This window comes from Salvelinus fontinalis, chromosome 22 (genome assembly GCF_029448725.1).
Source record: "Salvelinus fontinalis isolate EN_2023a chromosome 22, ASM2944872v1, whole genome shotgun sequence".
Taxonomy (NCBI): domain Eukaryota; kingdom Metazoa; phylum Chordata; class Actinopteri; order Salmoniformes; family Salmonidae; genus Salvelinus; species Salvelinus fontinalis.
Window position 1 is genome coordinate 23692517 of NC_074686.1, and position 27163 is coordinate 23719679.

General features: G+C 47.8%; 1 protein-coding gene across 1 annotated transcript in view; it reads left to right on the forward strand.

Annotated features, from left to right (window-relative positions):
* LOC129820063 (retinoic acid receptor beta-like) overlaps positions 1–27163 on the forward strand; it is a 240993-nt gene that overhangs the window by 82968 nt on the left and 130862 nt on the right. The window contains exon 2 of the mRNA XM_055876892.1: positions 11711–12234. Within this exon, the coding sequence (XP_055732867.1) occupies positions 12009–12234 (226 nt within the window). The 5' untranslated portion in view covers positions 11711–12008. The remainder of the gene's footprint in view (positions 1–11710; positions 12235–27163) is intronic.

A 27163-nucleotide genomic window follows, 5' to 3' on the forward strand; every position in this document is an offset into this window, starting at 1 on the left:
AATGTTCAATTCGTAACTAAAATGTTTTTTTTATTTCTATTGGAAGGATTTAATCATTTGCAATTATGTCTACTTATGATGAAAGGTTTTACCTTAAGGTAAAAGGTTTATGTTTCTGTCTCCATATGATATGGTAAATATATCCAATGCAAAAAACATCTACATTTAAATGGTATCTGTAACGGTTGTTTTCCTCCTCTTCGTCCGAAGAGGAGGAGTAGGGATCAGACCAAAAGGCAGCGGGTTTTGAAAACAGAATGAAATTATTAAACGACGAAGACGAACACGAAACAACACTTGGAATGATTACAAAATAACAAAACGAACGAAGACAGACCTGAACTAGAGAACTTACATATAACACGAAGAACGCACAAACAGGTACAGACTACAAACAAAACGCTACAGTCCCGTGTGGTACGAACATACATACAGACACGGAAGACAACCACCCACAAACAAACAGTGTGAACAGCCTACCTTTATATGGTTCTCAATCAGAGGACACGTCAAACACCTGTCCCTGATTGAGAACCATATAAGGCTAATTACCCATTGACCTAAACATAGAAACACAAAACATAGAATGCCCACCCCAACTCACGCCCTGACCAACTAAACACATACAAAAATAACAGACAACAGGTCAGGAACGTGACAGAGCCCCCCCCTCAAGGTGCGAACTCCGGGCGCACCCCTAAAACTCAAGGGGAGGGTCTGGGTGGGCATCTGTCCGCGGTGGCGGCTCCGGCGCAGGACGAGGACACCACTCCACCATTGTCTTTGTCCCCCTCCTTAGCGTCCTCCGAGTGGCGATCCTCGCCCCCAACCCTCGTCTAGGAACCTTCACACCGGTCCCCCCTAGATAACTCAGGACATAGAGGTAGCTCAGGACAGAGAGGTAGCTCAGGGCAGAGAGGTAGCTCAGGACAGAGAGGTAGCTCAGGACAAAGAGGTAGCTCAGGACAGAGAGGTAGCTCATGACAAAGAGGCAACTCCGGACAGAGAGGCAACTCCGGACTGAGTGGCAGCTCCGGACTGAGTGGCAGCTCCGGACTGAGTGGCAGCTCCGGACTGAGTGGCAGCTCCGGACTGAGTGGCAGCTCCGGACTGTAGGGCAGCTCATGACTGGAGGGCAGCTCATGATTGGAGGGCAGCTCATGACTGGAGGGCAGCTCATGACTGGAGGGCAGCTCATGACTGGAGGGCAGCTCTTGACTGGAGGGCAGCTCATGACTGTAGGGCAGCTCATGACTGCAAGGCGGCTCTGGCAGCTCCTGACAGGCTGGCGGCTCTGGCAGCTCCTGACTGGCTGGCGGCTCTGGCGGATCCTGACTGGCTGGCGGCTCTGGCGGATCCTGGCTGGCGGGCTCTGGCGGATCCTGGCTGGCGGACGGATCTGGCTGCTCATGGCTGGCTGACGGATCTGGCTGCTCATGGCTGGCTGACGGATCTGGCTGCTCATGGCTGGCTGACGGATCTGGCTGCTCATGGCTGGCTGACGGATCTGGCTGCTCATGGCTGGCTGACGGATCTGGCTGCTCATGGCTGGCTGACGGATATGGCTGCTCATGGCTGGCTGACGGATATGGCTGCTCATGGCTGGCTGACGGATCTGGCTGCTCATGGCTGGCTGACGGATCTGGCTGCTCATGGCTGGCTGACGGATCTGGCTGCTCATGGCTGGCTGACGGCTCTGGCTGATCCTGTCTGGCGGAAGGCTCTGGCTGATCCTGTCTGGCGGAAGGCTCTGGCTGTTCCTGTCTGGCGGAAGGCTCTGGCTGATCCTGTCTGGCGGAAAGCTCTGGCTGATCCTGTCTGGCGGAAGGCTCTGGCTGATCCTGTCTGGCGGAAGGCTCTAGCGGCTCCTGTCTGGCGGAAGGCTCTAGCGGCTCCTGTCTGGCGGACGGATCTGAAGGCTCATGGCAGACGGGCGGCTTAGCAGGCTCAGTACAGACGGGCGGCTTTGAAGGCTCAGTACAGACGGGCAGTTCATGCGGCGCTTTGCAGACGGACAGGTCAGACGGCGTTGGGCAGACGGGCAGTTCTGGCGCCGTTGGGCAGACGGGCAGTTCAGGCGCCGCTGGGCAGACGGGCAGTTCAGGCGCCGCTGGGCAGACGGGCAGTTCAGGCGCCGCTGGGCAGACGGCAGACTCTGGCCGGCTGAGACGCACTGTAGGCCTGGTGCGTGGTGCCGGAACTGGAGGCACCGGGCTAAGGACACGCACCTTCTGGCTAGTGCGGGGAACAACAACAGGGCACACTGGACTCTCAAGGCGTACTATAGGCCTGGTGCGTGGTACCGGCACTGGTGGTACCGGGCTGAGGGCACGCAAATCATGGCGAGTACGGGGAGAAGGAACAGTGCGTACAGGGCTCTGGAGACGCACATGAGGCTTGGTGCGTGGTGCCGGAACTGGTGGTACCGGACTGGAGACACGCACCTCAATGCTAGTGCGGGGAGCAGGAACAGGGCACACTGAGTTCTCGAGGCGCACTATAGAACTGGTGCGTGGTACCGGGACTGGTGGTACCGGGCTGAGGTCACGCACCTCAGGGCGAGTGCGGGGAGAATGATCAGTGCGTACAGGGCTCTGTAGACGCACAGGAGGCTTGATGCGGGGTGCCAGCACTGGTGGTACTGGGCTGGAGACACGCACCACAGGGAGAATGCATGGAGGAGAAACAGGGCTCTGAAGACGCACAGGAGGCTTGGTGCGTGGTGCCAGCACTGGTGGTATTGGGCTGAGAACACGTATCTCAGGGCTAGTGCGTGGGGCAGTAACAGGACGCACAGGACTCTGGAGAAGCACAGGAGGCTTGGTGCGTGGTGTAGGAACTGTCTTAACCAGACGGCTAGCACGCACCTCAGGACGAGTATGGAGAGCTGTTCCCAGTGACATTAACTCAACAACACGTTCCTTCGGACGGATGCCGTGCCTCATGCACCAAACCAGTACATCCCTCATATCTTTCTCCTTCAATTTCTCCATTAGCTCCTTTACTGTCTCTGTGTTACTCACCTCCAAATCCGCCCTCACCGGCTCCTTATGTAAAGCAGGAGGAGTTGGCTCAAGTCTCCTGACTGACCCAACTACATTCCCCGAAAGCCCCCTCCCAAGAAATTTTTGGGTTTGACTTACGGGCTTCCAGCCTTGTTTCCGTGCTGCCTCCTCATATTGCCCGCCTCTCCGCTTTCGCTGCCTCCAGCTCCGCTTTGGGGCGGCGACACTCCTCTGGTTCTGCCCAGGGTCCTTCTTCGTCTAGGATTTCCTCCCATGTCCATTCCTCCTTGTACACCTGCTGCTGTTGCTGCTGCCCGTTAACCCGCTGCTTGATCCTTCGTTGGTGGGTGATTCTGTAACGGTTGTTTTCCTCCTCTTCGTCCGAAGAGGAGGAGTAGGGATCAGACCAAAATGCAGCGGGTTTTGAAAACATAATGAATTTATTAAACGACGAAGACGAACACGAAACAACACTTGGAATGATTACAAAATAACAAAACGAACGAAGACAGACCTGAACTAGAGAACTTACATATAACACGAAGAACGCACAAACAGGTACAGACTACAAACAAAACGCTACAGTCCCGTGTGGTACGAACATACATACAGACACGGAAGACAACCACCCACAAACAAACAGTGTGAACAGTCTACTTTTATATGGTTCTCAATCAGAGGAAACGTCAAACACCTGTCCCTTATTGAGAACCATATAAGGCTAATTACCCATTGACCTAAACATAGAAACACAAAACATAGAATGCCCACCCCAACTCACGCCCTGACCAACTAAACACATACAAAAATAACAGACAACAGGTCAGGAACGTGACAGTATTAATATTAATTTGCATATATTTCCATTAATTCCCATATATTCCCGTTAATTCCCACGGAAAGTTTCCACCTCTGAATATTCCCCAAAATGTGCAACCCTATAAAGGACTGAAATGTAATGGCAATTAAGTATCCAGCTATATGGACATTCAAAGTTCGTTAGAGAGTAATTAATGAACAGAGTCAGCAGTAACCAACAGAGAACAACAGAGAACATTAGTCAACCTGGGGCGGCAGGTACCCTAGTGGTTAGAGGGTTGGGCCAGAAACCGGAAGGTTGCTAGATCGAATCCCTGAGCTGACAAGGTAAAAATCTGTCGTTCTGCCCCTAAACAAGGCAGTTAACACACTGTTCCTAGGCTGTCATTGTAAATAAGAATTTGTTCTTACCTAACTTGCCTAGTTAAATAAATAAAAACAAGACCTTCAGTAAAACCAATATTCAATTATGATCATTATATTGTATACGAATACAAAAGCAGTAAATGTTCTACAATGCTCTTTGTAATTTGACTTGAGTACGAATAACATTGTTTTTAATTTTTCACCTTGTAAAGAACATTGTAGAATGTTATCTGCTGTTGTATTCATATTGTGTTGACGACCCATTTAAGACAATAGGTTGTCTGAGTGAACATTACCATGACAATGTGACAATGTTGTTTATTTGCTACAAAAACACAGTTGTTGAGGATAGAAAAAACATCTCATTCAGGTCTATGAATGTTGAAATGGAGAAATAAAACCTTGAAACCTTTTTAGAAGCTGTATCAGAGAGGCCCCCAGGGGACAGAGCAGCTTCGTGAACCAGACTGACTGATCAGCAGCTCAATGACTAGGAACTGTCTCTTATCTTATCCCCCCTCTCTCTGTCTCTCTCTCTCTCTCTCTCCCTCGCTCTCTTCAACCTGTTATTGAGAGTGTCAATGATTCCCCTCCTTACCATTGCCAGGGGCCTTGAAGTAGTGGCAGCTGCAGCATCAAACCTCTTAGGATTTTCTACATATTCTGCATTTTCCCCTCCAGCCCTCCAACCTCATATCTCTGCTCTCTCACATGTAATGGCGACGGAGTAAAACGAATGTGACAATATTGATGTTATTTCAACAAAGCTCATTGGAGCAGACAGGTCTCCTCACAGGCCTCTGCTTGCTCTCTCTCTCTTTCTCTCTCTCTCTCTCTCTCTCTCTCTTTCTATATATATACAAAAGTATGTGGACACCTCTTCAAATTAGTGGATTCAGCTATTTCAGCCACTGACAGGTGTATTAAATCGAGCACACAGCCATGCAATCTCCAGAAACAAACATTGGCAGTAGAATGGCCTTACCGAAGAGCTCAGTGACTTTCAACGTGGCACCGTCATAGGATGACACCTTTCCAACAAGTCAGTTTGTCAAATTTCTACCCTGCTAGAGTTTCCCTGGTCAACTGTAAGTGCTGTTATTTTGAAGTGGAAACGTGAAGGATCAACAAAGGCTCAGCCTCTAAGTGGTAGGCCACACAAGCTCACAGAACGGGACTGCAGAGTGCTGAAGGGCATAAAAATCGTCTCAACCAATGTTCCCTCTTTTCTTTTTGGGCACTAGGCAAATTTCAGGTCTGCTGAGCGCAAACTTGAATGTTGAGAAAATTCTGTTCAAAAGTTTTAACAGTTGCCAAGTATCATATCTTTGTACTCCATGACAAAGGCCGTACAGCCGAAACACATTAGAGTTTTTAAACTTTGTTTCCATTGAACATGCTATACAAATAAGGGCATTCTAATTCATTATATGAAGAGTGCCTTGGTCCTCCTTTCTTTTTGAAGGCTACTGTGGCTATTTGATCATAATGTAGGCGTACCATAGTGGCATACCATCTAAAATAATGGAGAAAATGCATCCCATAACATTTTAACATGGAAATAGCTGTTCTATTATTCAGCCTACAGCATCAGCCAATGTGTGGTGTTCAATGTAGGCCTACATTCCATAAAAAACAGGGCATAATACAGGGCTTGACATTAACTTGTTTATCCACTTGTCCTTCAGACAATGAGGTGACTGAAAATGTTGTTGTGTTGTTTGATGCAAGAAACCACTTTACAAAATAAAATGCATTATTATTCCCATACATTATTACAGAGAATCAGACAAATTATGCTACCCTCTGCCTATTGGCAACTTAGCTTATTCAAGCCTGTCTCAAAATACAACACTGCCCCTTTTAAGACAAAAAAAGATCCTTACTTGACTTGCTTTTCAAAGATGTCTAGAAATGTACATGTTTTGTGCTCTTGTAGTAACCAATCACTCCCCGTTTGCTGACTACAAATTATCTATAACTGGGCTAGTAACTTAAAACTATCAGATATGAACAAAATGTGCACACATAGCTACATGCAGCTTTCGGTTTGTTCTGAAAACAAGTGCATCTACTCATGCCCGCTCATGCTGTAAACACTGTCCAGTTCAAAGTAAATGGCACAGATCCATATATGGCAATAGTCTATTTGCAAATAGGCCTACTGCAGCTCTGATTGTTTGTGCCGCACCGGTCTATGTAGAGTACGGGCAGAGTAGTGCATGTCATTGCATACTTAATTTTGTTTTGGTATGTTTTTCTTTTCTTAGTCAACCTTGTTCTTTTTCTTTGTGTTCTTGAACGTAGCCCTGTTTCTTTGTGTTCTGGAACGTAGCCCTGTCTTTCATTTTTGTTAATTGATTTCACCTGTGTTCGTTTCTCACCTTGTCTCATCAGCTCCCTATTTAGTTCAGTTCTTTCTGTTTGTATGGTTGTGAGGTATTGTTTGTTTTTGACTGCCTACCTGTGTTTGACCATTGGCTGCCTGCGACTATGATTACTGCCTTCTGCGAAGGCTTAATAAACATCTGCTGCACTCTGTGTGTGAATCTACACCTTTTTCTCCCTGAGTATTCACTACAGATTGTGCCTGCATCTGATGGTCAGTCTCGGCGGAGGGAGAGAGCAGCAGACTGAGGATCCGCCTCTCAACATCCCTCCGCTGTCCCTTTCCTCCACTGACACTGACCAAAAAGTGACACCGTCCTCCAGCTGTTGGCAAAAGTCGAGTCGCATCGCAATATTTCTGCCTCATGCACAAATTCATGTTGTTACTCCTATGAACAGAAAAAGTGAAATATTTCTTCATATAAAAAAGACCCAAGCCGCTAATAATAACAACAACACAAGCCTATAGATACACTTTCCTATTCATTCATAACTGCTGCAGTGCTTGTTGTAGCGCTGAGTGGAAATAGAAAGAACACGCATTTTATGTGTTATAAAAGTATTGAATACAACGTGTGGGACAGTGCTGTATTCGTTGACAGTCTCTCTCTAGTCATGGTTTTAAATGTTTTGAAATCTCACAGTATCAACTTTGCTGTAGCTTTCTTTTATGCCTGCTACATTACTGCAGACACAGAAATCTGAGCCATCTGATTGGCCAGCGGTTGGCCTATAGTGCTCTTGAATTACTTAGGAACATTGGTCGCAACTCAACAATCATTTAATTGGTATTTGTAGCTAGAAGCTAATGATCCTCTGTGGCCAAATCATACTTTCTGTTGAAGTAGCCTATTTTGAATGATTTTTTAAATGTCTGTATAGACAGGAGGAGTAAGCTAATTAGGCTATATAATTTGGACAATTTAATGAAATGTACTTTAGGGAAAGCTCTAGCCTTATGGACACACCGCCTATGCCTTTTAAGGTGGCATAAACACAACAGAGGCATGATGTTTTCATCTGATTGTCAAACAATCACAAAGGTGCTCCTGTAGACTACTTGTACACATTCGTTCTCTCACTAAATAATGTCAGTATCCAAACCCCAACAGTGCGCTGTACAGCCGCAATGTGATGAATGGAAAGAGACAGCTGTTACAAAACACCATGTGTACTGTAATGACATTCTGTGATTGTCGTTAGGCCTGCACTTGTAGCCTGAGTTGATGCATCCACTGTTGCCCACACGCGCCTCTGTCTTATCTCCGCCTTGTCCACGAGCATCTAGGCCACTCATCTCCGACCTTGAGAAAATGTAAGTGTTCTCCTCAAACCACGTACTGCCGCTGTGTATTTGACAACAGATTATGCCTGTAAAATATACTGCCTCAACTGAAAGGAGCACGCTAGGTTTATTTCATTACAGGCCTAACCCGCTAACCTGTTTGTGTGTTTGTTTGTGTGTGAGTGTGTATGTGTGTAACATTAATCTAACATGAAAAATGCCACAAGGGACCTGCTGGAATCACTCTCTCTCTCTCTCTCTCTCTCTCTCTCTCTCTCTCTCTCTCTCTCTCTCTCTCTCTCTCTCTCTCTCTCTCTCTCTCTCTCTCTCTCTCCTTTTCCCAACCCTCTCTCTCCCTCCCTCTCTCTCTGTCCATCCCCCTCCTCTCTCTCTCTCTCTCTCTCTCTCTCTCTCTTTCTCCTATCCCTCCATCCCTCTCTCTTTCCCCCCTCCTCCCTCTCTCTCTCTCCCTTTCCTCCATCCCTCTCTCTCTTTTCTCCCTCTCTCCTTCTCTCCGACAGTGCAGACCAGGCAGTAAGACTACGAGGGGACATTATCAGTCCGCCAGGTCGTTCATTATGAAGTGTTGTTCTACATCACTTTAACAGTACCCTTACTGTAGATTAGTGTTTTATGACCGCCATTATCCTGCAGCAGTTTATAACTCTGTTAAAGAGGATTTAGCACTAGGGCTTGATGGCGCCTCCACCTCATCGCCGCTCCTCCCAACTTGTTTCTTACAGTACTCCTCATCCAGAGGGAGACAGACTGGGGAGGAGGGAGACAGACTGGAGAGGAGGGAGACAGATTGGGGAGGAGGGAGACAGATTGGGGAGGAGGGAGAGGAGGGAGACAGACTGGGGAGGAGGGAGACAAACTGGAGAGGAGGGAGACAGATTGGGGAGGAGGGAGACAGATTGGGGAGGAGGGAGAGGAGGGAGACAGACTGGGGAGGAGGGAGACAGACTGGAGAGGAGGGAGACAGATTGGGGAGGAGGGAGACAGATTGGGGAGGAGGGAGAGGAGGGAGACAGACTGGGGAGGAGGGAGACAAACATGAGGAGGGAGACAGACTGGGGAGGAGGGAGACTGACTGGGGAGGAGGGAGAGAAACTGGGGAGGAGAGAGAGAGACTGGGGAGGAGGGAGACAGACTGGGGAGGAGGGAGACAGACTGGGGAGGAGGGAGACAGACTGGGGAGGAGGGAGACAGACTGGGGAGGAGGGAGACTGACTGGGGAGGAGGGAGAGAAACTGGGGAGGAGAGAGAGAGACTGGGGAGGAGGGAGACAGACTGGGGAGGAGGGAGAGAGACTGGGGAGGAGGGAGACAGACTGGGGAGGAGGGAGAGAGACTAGGGAGGAGGGAGAGAGACTGGGGAAGAGGGAGAGAGACTGGGGAAGAGGGAGAGAGACTGGGGAGGAGGGGGACTGACTGGGGAGGAAGGAGAGGGCAGGGGAGGAGGGAGACAGACTGGGGAGGAAGGAGAGGGCAGGGGAGGAGGAGAGAGCAGGGGAGAGGAGGGGAAAGGCAGCCTGCAGCCTCAGGACCAGGGCTTTGGGCTGGAAATCAGAGGTTTTAATGGACTAAATATCAAACTTCTTTTGATGTTTTTTCTTGTCCCTTGCCTGTTTAAAAAAAAAGTTATTATTCATCTTACCATCTACTCATAGAATGTGTGCACTTGAAAGTTCTGTACAAACATAGTCTGATATTTTTACATTTAGTTTGAATGAAAAGGTACTCGAAGGTTCACACGATCGGTACTCAATGCTAAATGAATTAGGAGGATATGAAAAGATGAGAGAAACGGTATCACAATTCCAGTGGGTCAGAAGTTTACATACACTATGTTGACTGTGCCTTTAAACAGCTTGGAAAATTCTAGAAAATGATGTCATGGCTTTAGAAGCTTCTGATAGGCTAATTGACATCATTTGAGTCAATTGGAGGTGTAGCTGTGGATGTATTTCAAGGCCTACCTTCAAACTCAGTGCCTCTTTGCTTGACATCATGGGAAAATCAAATGAAATCAGCCAAGACCTCAGAAAAAAATGGTAGACCTCCACAAGGCTGGTTCATCCTTGGGAGCAATTTCCAAATGCCTGAAGGTACCACGTTCATCTGTACAAACAATAGTACGCAATAATAAACTCCATGGGACCACACAGCATTCACACCGCTCAGGAAGGAGACGCATTCTGTCTCCTAGAGATGAACGTACTTTGGTGCGAAAGTGCAAATCAATCCCAGAAGAACAGCTAAGGACCTGGCGAAGATGCTGGAGGAAACAGGTACAAAAGTATCTATATCCACAGTAAAACGAGTCCTATATCGACATAACCTGAAAGGCTGCTCAGCAAGGAAGAAGCCACTGCTCCAAAACCGCCATAAAAAAGCCAGACTATGGTTTGCAACTGCACATGGGGACAAAGATCGTACTTTTTGGAGAAATGTCCTCTGGTCTGATGAAACGAAAACATAACTTGTTGGCCATAATGACCATCGTTATGTTTGGAGGAAAAAGGGGGAGGCTTGCAAGCTGAAGAACACTATCCCAACCGTGAAGCACGAGGGTGGCAGCATCATGTTGTGGGGGTGCTTTGCTGCAGGAGGGACGGGTGCACTTCACAAAATAGATGGCATCATGAAGGAGGAAAATTATGTGGATATATTGAAGCAACATCTCAAGACATCACTCAGGAAGTTCAATCTTGGTCGCAAATGTGTCTTCCAAATGGACAATGACCCCAAGCATACTTCCAAAGTTGTGGCAAAATGGCTTAAGGTCAACAAAGTCAAGGTATTGGAGTGGCCATCACAAAGCCCTGACCTCAATCCTATAGAATATTTGTGGGCAGAACTGAAAAAGCGTGTGCGAGCAAGGAGGCCTACAAACCTGACTCAGTTACACCAGCTCTGTCAAGAAGAATGGGCCAAAATTCACCCAACTTATTGTGGGAAGATTGTGGAAGGCTACCCAAAACATTTGACCCAAGTTAAACAATTTAAAGGCAATGCTACCAAATACTAATTGAGTGTATGTAAACTTCTGACCCACTGGGAACATGATGAAAGAAATAAAAGTTGAAATAAATCATTCTCTCTACTATTATTCTGACATTTCACATTCTTAAAATAAAGTGGTGATCCTAACTGACCTAAGACAGGGAATTTTTACTAGGATTAAATGTCAGGAATTGTGAAACTGAGTTTAAATGTATTTGGCTAAGGTGTATGTTAACTTCCCACTTCAACTGCACATGCGTATGAGAGGCGTTGGTTGACCCATTAACATTGGTTTGAGAGAACATTCATTTTCTTTCACTAAAATCTCAACTATATCCTTTCAAATGAAAGCAGAACTACAAATGTTTGAGAGAAATGGGAGGATGAAAATTAGAGAAACCGAAAAGCGGAAGTATATGCGTATGAGGGTCCATTAATATTGGTTGGACAGAACCTTGGGGAGAGGCTTTTGTTGTTGTTGTTGTTGTTGCTGTGTGTTAATTCCGCTGCATTGGTTGGTATTGAACAGAAAAATAAACTCGCTATTCACAAGTCAAACTATTCAATCATGGCATATTGGATGTACAGTATTATATCGTTTTTTCTAGGGCCCATAGGCAATTTGTCCAAGTAAGTACATTTAATAGGTTTTAATGCTTACATTGAATGCACCTACTTTACAGACGTTTCAGTAGGAGTTGGATTCAATCAGTGCCATATGTATACCATAAGAGATTTTGCAGAAGAATAGTCATTTTCTACACGTGTTGTGTATTTCTACGCTGACTGCATTTCCTGTTACCTCTAACAGTTTTCCATCATTTGTGTCTCTATTCCAGATCCTTGGTGGATTAATGGTTAAACGGCTCGGACTGTGAATGAACCAGACGTGTGCCTCTAGTCTCCTTCATCATCCAGAATGCATCGTAGGAGGACCTTGAAGGGGCTTGCCCCACAGACCCCAGCCAAGGAACAGTAACCTCCGTCTGGGTCCCACCCCACCCGGATGGCCTCCCAACCCCCCTGTGAGGCAGCTCGCCCCCGCCCAGCAGAGGAGCAGCCGAGGCTCTTCACCCCCATCTCTCCCCTCGCTTCAGCCGTAGCTCCAGCCCTCGCTCTGCCCTGTCCATCTCTGGAATGAAGACAGCCAGTAGGGCCAGGCCCCGCTCCCCTAGCCCCCGGCCCCGACCACCACGCTCCCCCAGCCCTGGCCCTCAGCTCGTCCAGATGAGACGCTACAGGCCTGGGGTTGGGGTGTACCCCTTCCTGTTCCCCTCAGTCATCAGCGCTCTGCCGCTGGCTAACCGGTCGGGTTCTCCCCCCGCACAGCCCTCCAGCAGTATTAATACTCCGTCGCCTGCAGGTGAGTCCTGTCTGCAGACTGCAGCGCGGGGTCCTGTTCGGTTTGGGGCTTTCAGTTAAGAAGCAGCCACTTAAGTGGAATGGATTGAGGTAGTTTAGATAGTTTAGTTGATGAAGTAGTCCCATATGAATGCCTTCCTCAGCTTCTTCTAAATTATACATCAGTCTATTTTTCTGAATTCAATGGTAAACTAAAACACCCAGGGAGTCAGTCAGCTGTTCTGAGGTAGGAGTTGAACGAGAAGAGAGAGTAGAGGAAACCAGGCAGACTGATAAACATATCAGCAAGTAGATAATTAAGCAATACGGCCTGAGGGGGTGTGGTATATTGCCAATATACCACGGCTAAGGACTGTTCTTATACACAATGCAACGCGGAGTGCCTGGACACAGCCCTTAGCCGTAGTATATTGGCAATATATCACAAACCCACGAGGTGCCTTATTGCTACTATAAACAGGTTACCAACGTAATTAGAGTGGTAAAAATACATGTTTTGTCATAGCAATGATACGGTCTGATATACCAAGCTGTCAGCCAATCAGCATTCAGGGCTCGAACCACCCAGTTTATAATCCTGATTTAGACGCAGAGCCGTAGAGCAGCAGATTATATTCACACTGTAATTGGCCCCTAGTGTCTCTCTGCACCACACCGATGAGACACAATCTGTGTGTGTGTGTGTGTGTGTGTGTGTGTGTGTGTGTGTGTGTGTGTGTGTGTGTGTGTGTGTGTGTGTGTGTGTGTGTGTGTGTGTGTGTGTGTGTGTGTGTGCATGCGAGCGTGGGTGTGTCAAAATATCACAGCTGCAGGGACATTTTGACAGTCAGTTTCCTTGCATTGTGTTCCCCACCTTTGTGCCACTGTTTCCTAAACCTTCTCCTCCACTCTGATCTTCTGAACCCATAACCCTGCTCCAACATTGAAAACATCTGGCAGCTCCAGCAGCACCACCCCAGGGGGAAGCTCACTCTGCCAACCCAGAGAGGAGGCACTCTGAGGCAGCCTGAGCCCGCTCTTTTCTCCCTCTGGGGTGTGGAGCTCCAGTGAGCTCTGACTGTAGTGTAAATAATAATAACAGCATGGGAATGTCATGTCACTGCAATTATTTGGAGTTCATTCTCATACTCTCTCCATCTCTCACTTTTTCTTTATTTCTCTCTCTCCCTCTCACTTTCCATCTCTCTCTCTTTCTCAGTAGCTACCGGTACATGTTCTGTTTGTCAAGCTGTTCATACTGTTACGTTTCTGCTAGCCAAACAAAGGCTTTTTAGACAACTGTTTATTCACCGTATCTGTATTCAAATGTAATGGTCACCTGTGCAGAACTTGATAATTAAATCCTCAAAATGAAATATCCAAAAATGATTGAAAGCAGCATTATGTTATGTACAGGGACAGCAAGTTAGGAGATGTAGGCCTGTATGAAACTCATATAACATTCAAAGGTAAAGTCGATGGTCAGACAAAGTTGAGATGAAGAATGGGGCAACAACAAACATCAAACCATGAAAAATAAAGGACGTAACAGATTAAACAGCTCTAACTCTGGAGTCTTCCTTTATGTCAGTGATTGAAGCTCAAAACTGTTTTCTTAGACACCGTTTGGAGAAAAATTAACATACACATCAACTTCTTTCTGATATAAAATGGGTCTGAACTTTTGACGTTGAGTGAAGTGAGATGAGGTTCTACTGTCATCAGTCTAGTTGTTTATTGCCAGACTCCCTTGGGAGGGTCTCCAGATCGACATATGCTGTTGTTTGTACTGTTGTTTGGTGGTGGTCAGCTACTCCCCCTGAACCTCCTCTCTCTATCTCATGTACCCCTACACTACACCCCCCTCTCTATATCTCATGTACCCCTACACTTCACCTCCCCTCTCTCTATCTCATGTACCCCTACACTACACCCCCCTCTCTCTATCTCATGTACCCCTACACTACACCTCCCCTCTGTATATCTCATGTACCCCTACACTTCACCTCCCCTCTCTATCTCATGTACCCCTACACTACACCCCCCTCTCTCTATCTCATGTACCCCTACACTACACCCCCCTCTCTCTATCTCATGTACCCCTACACTACACCTCCCCTCTCTATATCTCATGTACCCCTACACTACACCCCCCTCTCTCTATCTCATGTACCCCTACACTACACCCCCCTCTCTCTATCTCATGTACCCCTACACTTCACCTCCCCTCTCTATATCTCATGTACCCCTACACTACACCTCCCCTCTCTATCTCATGTACCCCTACACTACACCTCCCCTCTCTATCTCATGTACCCCTACACTACACCCCCCTCTCTATATCTCATGTACCCCTACACTTCACCTCCCCTCTCTCTATCTCATGTACCCCTACACTACACCCCCCTCTCTCTATCTCATGTACCCCTACACTACACCTCCCCTCTGTCTATCTCATGTACCCCTACACTACACCCCCCTCTCTATATCTCATGTACCCCTACACTTCACCTCCCCTCTCTCTATCTCATGTACCCCTACACTACACCCCCCTCTCTCTATCTCATGTACCCCTACACTACACCTCCCCTCTGTCTATCTCATGTACCCCTACACTACACCTCCCCTCTCTATATCTCATGTACCCCTACACTACACCTCCCCTCTCTCTATTTCATGTACCCCTACACTACACCTCCCCTCTCTATATCTCATGTACCCCTACACTACACCTCCCCTCTCTCTATTTCATGTACCCCTACACTACACCTCCCCTCTCTCTATCTCATGTACCCCTACACTACACCTCCCCTCTCTATCTCATGTACCCCTACACTACACCTCCCCTCTGTTTATCTCATGTACCCCTACACTACACCTCCCCACTCTCTATCTCATGTACCCCTACACTACACCTCCCCTCTCTCTATTTCATGTACCCCTACACTACACCTCCCCTCTCTCTATCTCATGTACCCCTACACTACACCTCCCCTCTCTATCTCATGTACCCCTACACTACACCTCCCCTCTCTATCTCATGTACCCCTACACTACACCTCCCCTCTGTCTATCTCATGTACCCCTACACTACACCTCCCCTCTCTCTATTCCATGTACCCCTATACTACACCTCCCCTCTCTCTATCTCATGTACCCCTACACTACACCTCCCCTCTCTCTATTTCATGTACCCCTACACTACACCTCCCCTCTCTCTATCTCATGTACCCCTACACTACACCTCCCCTCTCTATCTCATGTACCCCTACACTACACCTCCCCTCTCTCTATCTCATGTACCCCTACACTACACCTCCCCTCTCTCTATCTCATGTACCCCTACACTTCACCTCCCCTCTCTCTATCTCATGTACCCCTACACTACACCTCCCCTCTCTATATCTCATGTACCCCTACACTACACCTCCCCTCTCTCTATCTCATGTACCCCTACACTACACCTCCCCTCTCTCTATTTCATGTACCCCTACACTACACCTCCCCTCTCTCTATCTCATGTACCCCTACACTACACCTCCCCTCTCTATCTCATGTACCCCTACACTACACCTCCCCTCTCTCTATCTCATGTACCCCTACACTACACCTCCCCTCTCTCTATCTCATGTACCCCTACACTTCACCTCCCCTCTCTCTATCTCATGTACCCCTACACTACACCTCCCCTCTCTATATCTCATGTACCCCTACACTACACCTCCCCTCTCTCTATCTCATGTACCCCTACACTACACCTCCCCTCTCTCTATCTCATGTACCCCTACACTACACCTCCCCTCTGTCTATCTCATGTACCCCTACACTACACCTCCCCTCTGTCTATCTCATGTACCCCTACACTACACCTCCCCTCTGTCTATCTCATGTACCCCTACACTAAACCTCCCCCTCTCTCTATCTCATGTACCCCTACACTACACCTCCCCTCTCTCTATCTCATGTACCCCTACACTACACCTCCCCTCTGTCTATCTCATATACCCCTACACTACCTCTCCCCTCTCTCTATCTCATGTACCCCTACACTACACCTCCCCTCTGTCTATCTCATGTACCCCTACACTAAACCTCCCCCTCTCTCTATCTCATGTACCCTTACACTACACCTCCCCTCTCTCTATCTCATGTACCCCTACACTACACCCCCCTCTCTCTATCTCATGTACCTCTACACTAAACCTCCCCTCTGTATATCTCATGTACCCCTACACTACACCTCCCCTCTCTCTATCTCATGTACCCCTACACTACACCTCCCCTCTGTCTATCTCATATACCCCTACACTACCTCTCCCCTCTCTCTATCTCATGTACCCCTACACTACAACTCCCCTCTGTCTATCTCATGTACCCCTACACTAAACCTCCCCCTCTCTCTATTTCATGTACCCCTACACTACACCTCCCCTCTCTCTATCTCATGTACCCCTACACTACACCTCCCCTCTCTATCTCATGTACCCCTACACTACACCTCCCCTCTGTCTATCTCATATACCCCTACACTACCTCTCCCCTCTCTCTATCTCATGTACCCCTACACTACACCTCCCCTCTGTCTATCTCATGTACCCCTACACTAAACCTCCCCCTCTCTCTATCTCATGTACCCCTACACTACACCTCCCCTCTCTCTATCTCATGTACCCCTACACTACACCTCCCCCTCTCTCTATCTCATGTACCCCTACACTACACCTCCCCTCTCTCTATCTCATGTACCCCTACACTAAACCTCCCCCTCTCTCTATCTCATGTACCCCTACACTACACCTCCCCTATGTCTATCTCATGTACCCCTACACTACACCTCCCCTCTTTCTATCTCATATACCCCTACACTACACCTCCCCTCTCTATATCTCATGTACCCCTACACTACACCTCCCCTCTGTCTATCTCATATACCCCTACACTACACCTCCCCTATGTCTATTTCATATACCCCTACACTACACCTCCCCTCTCTCTATCTCATGTACCCCTACACTACACCCCCCTCTCTCTATTTCATGTACCCCTACACTACACCTCCCCTCTCTATATCTCATGTACCCCTACAATACACCTCGCCTCTCTCTATCTCATGTACCCCTACACTACACCCCCCTCTCTCTATTTCATGTACCCCTACAATACACCTCCCTCTCTCTATCTCATGTACCCCTACACTACACCTCCCCTCTGTATATCTCATGTACCCCTACAATACACCTCCCCTCTCTCTATTTCATGTACCCCTACACTACACCTCCCCTCTCTCTATTTCATGTACCCCTACAATACACCTCCCTCTCTCTATCTCATGTACCCCTACACTACACCTCCCTCTCTCTATCTCATGTACCACTACACCTCCTCTCTCTCTATCTCATGTACCCCTACACTACACCTCCCTCTCTCTATCTCATGTACCCCTACAATACACCTCCCTCTCTCTATCTCATGTACCCCTACAATACACCTCCCTCTCTCTATCTCATGTACCCCTACAATACACCTCCCTCTCTCTATCTCATGTACCCCTTCACTACACCTCCCCTCTCTATCTCATGTACCCCTACACTACACCTCCCCTCTCTCTATCTCATGTACCCCTACACTACATCTCCCCTTTCTGTATCTCATGTACCCCTACACTACACCTCCCCTCTGTCTATCTCATGTACCCCTACACTACACCTCACTCTCTCTCATGTACCCCTACACTAAACCTCCCCTCTCTCTCTCTCTCTCTCTCTCTCATGTACCCCTACACTAAACCTCCACTCTCTCTCTATCTCATGTACCCCTACACGAAACCTCCCCCTCTCTCTCTATCTCATGTACCCCTACACGAAACCTCCCCCTCTCTCTCTATCTCATGTACCCCTACACGAAAACTCCCCCTCTCTCTCTATCGCATGTACCCCTACACGAAACCTCCCCCTCTGTCTCTATCTCATGTACCCCTACACTAAACCTCCACTCTCTCTCTATCTCATGTACCCCTACACTAACCCTCCGCTTTCTCTCATGTACCCCTATACTACACTAAACCTCCCCTCTCTCTATCTCATGTACCTCTACACTAAACCTCCCCCTCTATCTATCTCATGTACCCCTACACTAAACCTCCCCTCTATCTATCTCATGTACCCCTATACTACACTAATACTCCCCTCTCTCTATCTCATGTACCTCTACACTAAACCTCCCCTCTCTCTATCTCATGTACCCTACACTAAACCTCCCCTCTCTCTATCTCATGTACCTCTACACTAAACCTCCCCTCTCTCTATCTCATGTACCCTACACTAAACCTCCCCTCTCTCTATCTCATGTACCTCTACACTAAACCTCCCCTCTCTCTATCTCATGTACCTCTACACTAAACCTCCCCTCTCTCTATCTCATGTACCTCTACACTAAACCTCCCCCTCTATCTATCTCATGTACCCTACACTAAACCTCCCCTCTATCTATCTCATGTACCCCATATACTACACTAAACCTCCCCCTCTATCTATCTCATGTACCCCTATACTACACTAAACCTCCCCCTCTATCTATCTCATGTACCTCTACACTAAACCTCCCCTCTATCAATCTCATGTACCCCTATACTACACTAAACCTCCCCTCTCTCTATCTCATGTACCTCTACACTAAACCTCCCCTCTCTCTATCTCATGTACCTCTACACTAAACCTCCCCCTCTATCTATCTCATGTACCCTACACTAAACCTCCCCTCTATCTATCTCATGTACCCCATATACTACACTAAACCTCCCCCTCTATCTATCTCATGTACCCCTATACTACACTAAACCTCCCCCTCTATCTATCTCATGTACCTCTACACTAAACCTCCCCTCTATCAATCTCATGTACCCCTATACTACACTAAACCTCCCCTCTCTCTATCTCATGTACCCTACACTAAACCTCCCCTCTCTCTATCTCATGTACCTCTACACTAAACCTCCCCTCTCTCTATCTCATGTACCTCTACACTAAACCTCCCCCTCTATCTATCTCATGTACCCTACACTACACCCCCTTCTCTCTATCTCATGTACCCCTATACTACACTAAACCTCCCCTCTCTCTATCTCATATACCCCTACACTACACCTCCCCTCTCTCTATCTCATGTACCTCTACACTAAACCTCCCCTCTCTCTATCTCATATACCCCTACACTACACCTCCCCTCTCTCTATCTCATGTACCCCTACACTACACCTCCCCTCTCTCTATCTCATATACCCCTACACTACACCCCCCTCTCTCTATCTCATGTACCTCTACACTAAACCTCCCCTCTCTCTATCTCATATACCCCTACACTACACCTCCCTCTCTCTATCTCATGTACCCCTACACTACACCCCCCTCTCTCTATCTCATGTACCTCTACACTAAACCTCCCCTCTCTCTATCTCATATACCCCTACACTAAACCTCCCTTCTCTCTATCTCATGTACCTCTACACTAAACCTCCCCTCTCTCTATCTCATGTACCTCTACACTAAACCTCCCCCTCTATCTATCTCATGTACCCTACACTACACCCCCCCCCCCTCTCTCTATCTCATGTACTCCTATACTACACTAAACCTCCCCTCTCTCTATCTCATGTACCTCTACACTAAACCTCCCCTCTCTCTATCTCATGTACCCCTACACTACACCCCCCTCTCTCTATCTCATGTACCTCTACACTAAACCTCCCCTCTCTCTATCTCATATACCCCTACACTACACCTCCCCTCTCTCTATCTCATGTACCCCTACACTACACCTCCCCTCTCTATCTCATGTACCCTACACTACACCTCCCCTTACCTCATCTCTTTCTCTCTCCGTCCCTCCATCTCTCCATCCCCACTCCACCAGGCTGACAGGTGGGTTACCTCATCTCTCTCTCTCTCCGTCTGTTTACTTTCTTATTCAACTGAAATCTCTATCTTCTGAATTGCACCACAACACCTATTGGTTGTTGACCTGGACTGTTTGGAAAGGGTTTTGTCACACTGCGGTAGTCTGTGGTAATAGCCCAAGGAATAAGAATGACAATCAGTTAACATTGAGGAATGCTCAAGGTTAAAGAAGCATTTTGAAAAGGAGATTTAATCATGTAGAAGAATGCCTCGACATTAGCAATTCATAGTTCAATCATCTAAGCATTGTGTTGAGTTACTTCTCAAATCAATGTTTTCTAGATTAGAAAGTGCATGAACAAAATACACTTTGTGATGCTATTACAAAAGAGGGCCTTTTTGAAGGATATTATCTTTTCTTCAGACAAATGAAAAGGCTTTAATTTTCTTATAAAGAAATGTCCCTACACAGCGACCTCTGGCAACATTATATCCTTCATCACGGTTTCCGTCCTTGATGGACTTAGTATCTCTCTTCTGATCGAGCCCTGGCCCTGAATTCATAAAGCGTCTCAGAGTAGGAGTGCTGGGATCAGCGCTAGGATCAGTTTTGCCTTTTAGATTATAATGAATAAGATTAAATGGACAGATAGGACCTGATCCTAGCACTCCTACACTGGGATGCTGTATGTTCAGGGCCCTGGGCCTGTAGCTGTGATCGTACTTCTTGACTCAAGCCTCCACTGACTCCTCTGAATCACTGCTTTGACTCTCTTGATTAACACATCCTTCTGTGTGACTGTCTTGCCTTCTCTTGTCTGATCAGGGCCCCAGGCCTGTGGCTATGCTCTGTGATCTCTCTCCCAGAGACTCAAGCCTCCTTGGCTCTCTGACTCATTGCTTTGGCTCAATTAAAACACCCTGCCACAGTCAGTTTAAAGTAGCCAGACTCCAGACTCTAGCTAGGATGACTCATTCACCCAGAGATATGTGTGTGTGTGTGTGTGTGTGTGTGTGTGTGTGTGTGTGTGTGTGTGTGTGTGTGTGTGTGTGTGTGTGTGTGTGTGTGTGTGTGTGTGTGTGTCAGACAGAAATACTGTGCATAACTCATAATATATTTACATTCAGAAGCAGCCTGCTCAACTCTGTGTTTCACCATAATGTAGTACATCTGCACAGCACAGTCGCACACACATGCACGCACACACACACACACAGATGCAGGAGTCTCTTTGAGTGCCTCGCGCAGTGCCAATCCCTCCACACACATGCACAGTCTTGTATAACTAACCTTGTAGAGACACACAATTCAGTCCCATTCAAAATCCTATTGTCCATAAACCCTAACCATAAACCTAACCTTCTAAACCTAACCCTAACCTAACCCTAGTACGTAACCCTAACCTCAAAATGAACCCTAGCTGCTAACCCTACCCCTAATTCTAACCCTAACACTGATTCTAATGTTTGTTTACTACTCTTGTGGGGACTTTGTCCACACACAAACAAACACACACACACACACACACACAAACGGGCAGAGCATGAATAATGTAAAGTTCCCTCATTACACCGCCGTGCGGTACAGCTAGCTAACCCTCTGTATTGAAAATCAATGTGCTCTGAAGTTACTGCAGATGGCTGTGAGTAGAGAGAGAGAGAGAGAGAGAGAGAGAGAGAGAGAGAGAGAGAGAGAGAGAGAGAGAGAGAGAGAGAGAGAGAGAGAGAGAGAGAGAGGAGAGAGAGGAGAGAGAGAGAGAGAGAGAGAGAGAGAGAGAGAGAGAGAGAGAGAGAGAGAGAGAGAGAGAGAGAGAGAGAGAGAGAGAGAGAGAGAGAGAGAGAGAGAGAGAGAGAGAGAGCAATGTCTAAACACACCTACAGAGAATAGTGTCCATGTGGTTCTTCCTTCACCTTGTAGAAGAAACTCTTGCGCCTTTGCGTCAACTATTGTTGTCTGTCTGTTTGCACAAGGCTCTTACTCAGCCTCAGTAGGCAAACAACAACAGGCTAGACCAGTTCAGTTCTCTGCAAACAGAACACACTAGCTTCTCTTGAGAGAACAGAACAGCTGTGGTCATAATGCTCTGTGTATGCTGTGATTGTATGTACACTACCATTCTTTCCTCATGAAGTTGGTTGAGAGAGTGTGCGAAGCTGTCATCAAGACAAAGGGTGGCTACTTTGAAGAATCTCAAATATAAAATATATTTTGATTTTTTTAACACTTTTTTGTTTACTACATGATTCCATATGTGTTATTTCATAGTTTTGATGTCTTCACTATTATTCTACAATGTAGAAAATAGTGAAAATAAAGAAAAACCCTTGAATGAGTAGGTGTGTCCTACTTTTGGCTGGTACTGTAAGTATTAAGTATTGCTATGAGACTCGAACTTGAGCTCAGGTGCATCCTGTTTCCATTGATCATCCTTGAGATGTTTCTACAACTTGATTAGAGTCCACCTGTGGTAAATTCAATTGTTTGGACATGATTTGGAAAGGCACACACCTGTGTATATAAGGTCCCACAGTTGACAGAGCTGGCCGCCAGTCAGTTAAGAACAAATTCTTATTTACAATGACGGCCTACCCCGGCTAAACCCAGACGATGCTGGGCCAATTGTGTGCCGCCCTATGGGACTCCCAATCACGGTCGGATGTGATACAGCCTGGAATCAAACCAGGAACCGTAGTGACACCTCTTGCACTGAGATGCAGTGCCTTTTTAAAACAATTTAATCCATTTAGAATGAGACTGCAACGTAACAAAATGTGGAAAAAGTAGAGGTCTGAATACTTTCCGAATGCACTGTTGTCACGTTCCTGACCTGTTTTCTGTTATTTTTGTATGTGTTTAGTTGGTCAGGGCGTGAGTTGGGGTGGGCATTCTATGTTTTGTGTTTCTATGTTTAGGTCATTTGTAATTAGCCTTATATGGTTCTCAATCAGGGACAGGTGTTTGACGTTTTCCTCTGATTGAGAACCATATAAAGGTAGGCTGTTCACACTGTTTGTTGGTGGGTGGTTGTCTCCTGTGTCCGTATATGTTACCACACGGGACTGTATCGTTTGTTTGTAGTCTGTACCTGTTTGTGCGTTCTTCGTTATATGTAAGTTCACATGTTTTAGGTCAGTCTAAGTTCGTTTGTTATTTTGTAGTTTGTTGAAGTGTTTTCGGTTTTCGTCTTTACTTTAATAAACTTCATTATGTCAAATTATCACGCTGCGCTTTGGTCCAATCCCTACTCCTCCTCTTCATCCGAAGAGGAGAAGGACAGCTGTTACAGAACCCCCCACCAACCAAGGATCAAGCAGCGTGAGAGGAACCAGCAGCAGCGGCCAAAGAACCAGGACTCGTGGACATGGGAGGAGATATTGAATGGAGAAGGACCCTGGGCTAAGGCAGGAGAATATCACCGCCTCAAAGCTGAGCTGGAGGCAGCGAAAGCAGAGAGGCGGCGTTTCGAGGAGCTAGCTCGGAAGCAGGAGAAGGATCTGGGCTACACTACGTGGGAGGAGATCGACAGGTGGGCGATCGACCCAGGGCGAGTGCCGGAGCCCGCCTGGGATTCTCTGGCGCAGTGCGAGGAGGGATACCGGCGAATGGAGGCAGCACGACGACGCAGTAGGAAGCCTGTGAGTAAACCCCAAAAAGGGGGGGGCTAAGAGGGAGAGTGGCGAAGTCAGGTAGGAGACCTGCGCACACTCCCTGTACTTACCGTGAAGAGCGAGAGTACGGGCAGACACCGTGTTACGCAGTAGAGCGCATGGTGTCTCCTGTACGTGTGCATAGCCCGGTGCGGGTTATTCCACCTCCCCGCACTGGCAGGGCTAGATTGAGTATTGAGCCGGATGTCATGAAGCCGGCCCTACATATCTGGCCACCAGTACGTCTCCTCGGGCCGGCTTACATGGCACCAGCCTTACGCATGGTTTCCAAGGTTCGCCTACATAGCCCGGTGCGGGTTATTCCACCTCCCCGCACTGGTCGGGCGACGGGGAGCATACAACCAGGTAAGGTTGGGCAGGCTCAGTGCTCAAGGGAGCCAGTACGCCTGCACGGTCCGGTATTTCCGGCACCACCTCCCCGCTCCAGCCCAGTACCACCAGTGCCTACACCACGCACCAGGCTTCCAGTGCGTCTCCAGAGCCCTGTTCCTCCTCCACGCACTTTCCCTGTGGTGCGTGTCTCCAGCCCAGTGCCTCCAGTTCCGGCACCACGCATCAAGCCTCCTGTGCGTCTCCAGAGCCCTGTACACACTGTTCCTTCTCCCCGTACTCGCCCTGATGTGCGTGGCCTCAGCCTGGTACCACCAGTGCCGGTACCACGCACCAGGCCTATAGTACGCCTTGAGAGTCGAGTGTGCCCTGTTGCTGCTCCCCGCACTAGCCTGAAGGTGCGTGTCTTTAGCCCGGTACCTCCAGTTCCGGTACCACGCACCAGGCCTACAGTGCGTCTCAGCCGGCCAGAATCTGCCGTCTGCCCAGCGGCGCCTGAACGGCCCGTCTGCCCAACGGCGCCTGAACTGCCCGTCTGCCCAACGGCGCCTGAACTGCCCGTCTGCCCAACGCCGTCTGAACTGTCCGTCTGTCAAGCGCCGCATGAACTGCCCGTCTGTACTGAGCCTTCAAAGCCGTCCGTCTGCCATGAGCCTGCAAAGCCGCCCGTCTGCCATGAGCCTTCAGAGCCGTCCGCCAGACAGGAGCCGCTAGAGCCGTCCGCCAGACAGGAGCCGCTAGAGCCTTCCGCCAGACAGGAGCAGCCAAAGCCTTCCGCCAGACAGGATCAGCCAGAGCCTTCTGCCAGACAGGATCAGCCAGAGCCTTCCGCCAGACAGGATCAGCCAGAGCCTTCCGCCAGACAGGATCAGCCAGAGCCTTCCGACAGACATGACCAGCCAGAGCCGTCAGCGAGCCATGACAAGCCAGAGCCGTCAGCGAGCCATGACCAGCCAGAGCCGTCAGCGAGCCATGACCAGCCAGAGCCGTCATCCAGCCATGACCAGCCAGAGCCGTCATCCAGCCAGGATCCGCCAGAGCCAGCCAGCCAGGATCCGCCAGAGCCAGCCAGCCAGGATCCTCCAGAGCCAGCCAGCCAGGATCCGCCAGTCATTCTGGTGTTGCCCCTCATTCTGGTGTTGCCCCTCATTCTGGTGTTGCCCCTCATTTTGGTGCTGCCCCTCATTCCGGTGCTGCCCCTTAGTCCGGTGCTGCCCCTTAATCCAGTGGGGTTAATTTGGAGGGTGGTCATTGGGAGGAGGCTAAAGAAGCGGGGATGTATTATGGTGGGATGGGGACCACGCCCAGAGCCTGAGCCGCCACCGTGGACAGATGCCCACCCAGACCCTCCCCTAGACTTTTGGTGGTGTGTCCGGAGTTCGCACCTTGAGGGGGGGTTCTGTCACGTCCTTGACCTGTTTTCTGTTATTTTTGTATGTGTTTAGTTGGTCAGGGCATGAGTTGGGGTGGGCATTCTATGTTTTGTGTTTCTATGTTTAGGTCATTTGTAATTAGCCTTATATGGTTCTCAATCAGAGACAGGTGTTTGACTTTTCCTCTGATTGAGAACCATATAAAGGTAGGCTGTTCACACTGTTTGTTTGTGGGTGGTTGTCTCCTGTGTCCGTATATGTTACCACACGGGACTGTATCGTTTGTTTGTAGTCTGTACCTGTTCGTGCGTTCTTCGTTATATGTAAGTTCACATGTTTTATGTCAGTCTACGTTCGTTTGTTATTTTGTAGTTTGTTGAAGTGTTTTCGGTTTTTCGTCTTTACTTTAATAAACTTCACTATGTCAAATTATCACGCTGCGCTTTGGTCCAATCCCTACTCTTCCTCTTCATCCGAAGAGGAGGAGGACGACCGTTACAACTGTATAAATATATTATTTTTTAAATGATTTTTTACCGGGTATTACTATTTTATACATTAACCCTTTTGAGAGTCTATAGACTGTTTCTCTATGCAGCCCTAGCGGTACACTATATATACAAAGCATGTGGACACCCCTTAAAATTGGTGGATTCGGCTATTTCAGCCACATCCGTTGCTGATATGTGTATAAAATCGAGCACACAGCTATGCAATCTCCATAGACAAACATTGGCATTAGAGTGGCCTTACTGAAGAGCTCAGGGACGTTCAACTTGGCACTGTCATAGGATGCCATCTTTCCAACAGGTCAGTTCGTCAAATTTCTGCCCTGCTAGAGCTGCCCCGGTCAACTGAAAGTGCTGTTATTGTGAAGTGGAAACGTCTAGAAGCGAAACAGGCTCAGACGCGAATGGGTAGGCCAAACAAGCTCACAAAACGAGACCGTTGAGTGCTTAATAGCGATGCAAGTAAAGATCAGCTGTCTTTGATTGCAACACTCACTACCGAGTTCCAAACTGCCTCTGGAAGCAACATCAGCACAATAACTGTTTGTCGTAGCTTAATGAAATGGGTTTCCATGGCCGAGCAGCTGCACACAAGCCTAAGATCACCATGCTCAATGCCAAGCGTCGGCTGGAGTGGTATAAAGCTCGACGCCATTGGATTCTGGAGCAGTGGAAACACATTCTCTGGAGTGATGAAACATGTTTCACCATCTGACAGTCCGATGGACGAATCTGGGTATGGCGGATGCCAGGATAACGCTAACTGCCCGAATGCATTTTGCCAACTGTAAAGTTTGGTGGAGGAGGAGTAATGGTCTGGGGTTGTTTTTCATGGCTAGGCCCCTTAGTTCCAGTAAAGGTACATCTTAACTAGTGGTCGACCGATTATGATTTTTCAACGCCGATACCGATTATTGGAGGACCAAAAAAAAGCAGATACCGATTAATCAGACGGTTTTTATATATATATTTGTAATAATGACAGTTACAACAATACTGAATGAACACTTATTTGAACTTAATATAATACATAAATAAAATCTATTTAGTCTCAAATAAATAATGAAACATGTTCAATTTGGTTTAAATAATGCAAAAACTAAGTGTTGGAAAAGAAAGTAAATGTAACGGGTGTCGTAATCCTCCTCCTCAGACGAGGAGAGGAGAGAAGGATCGGA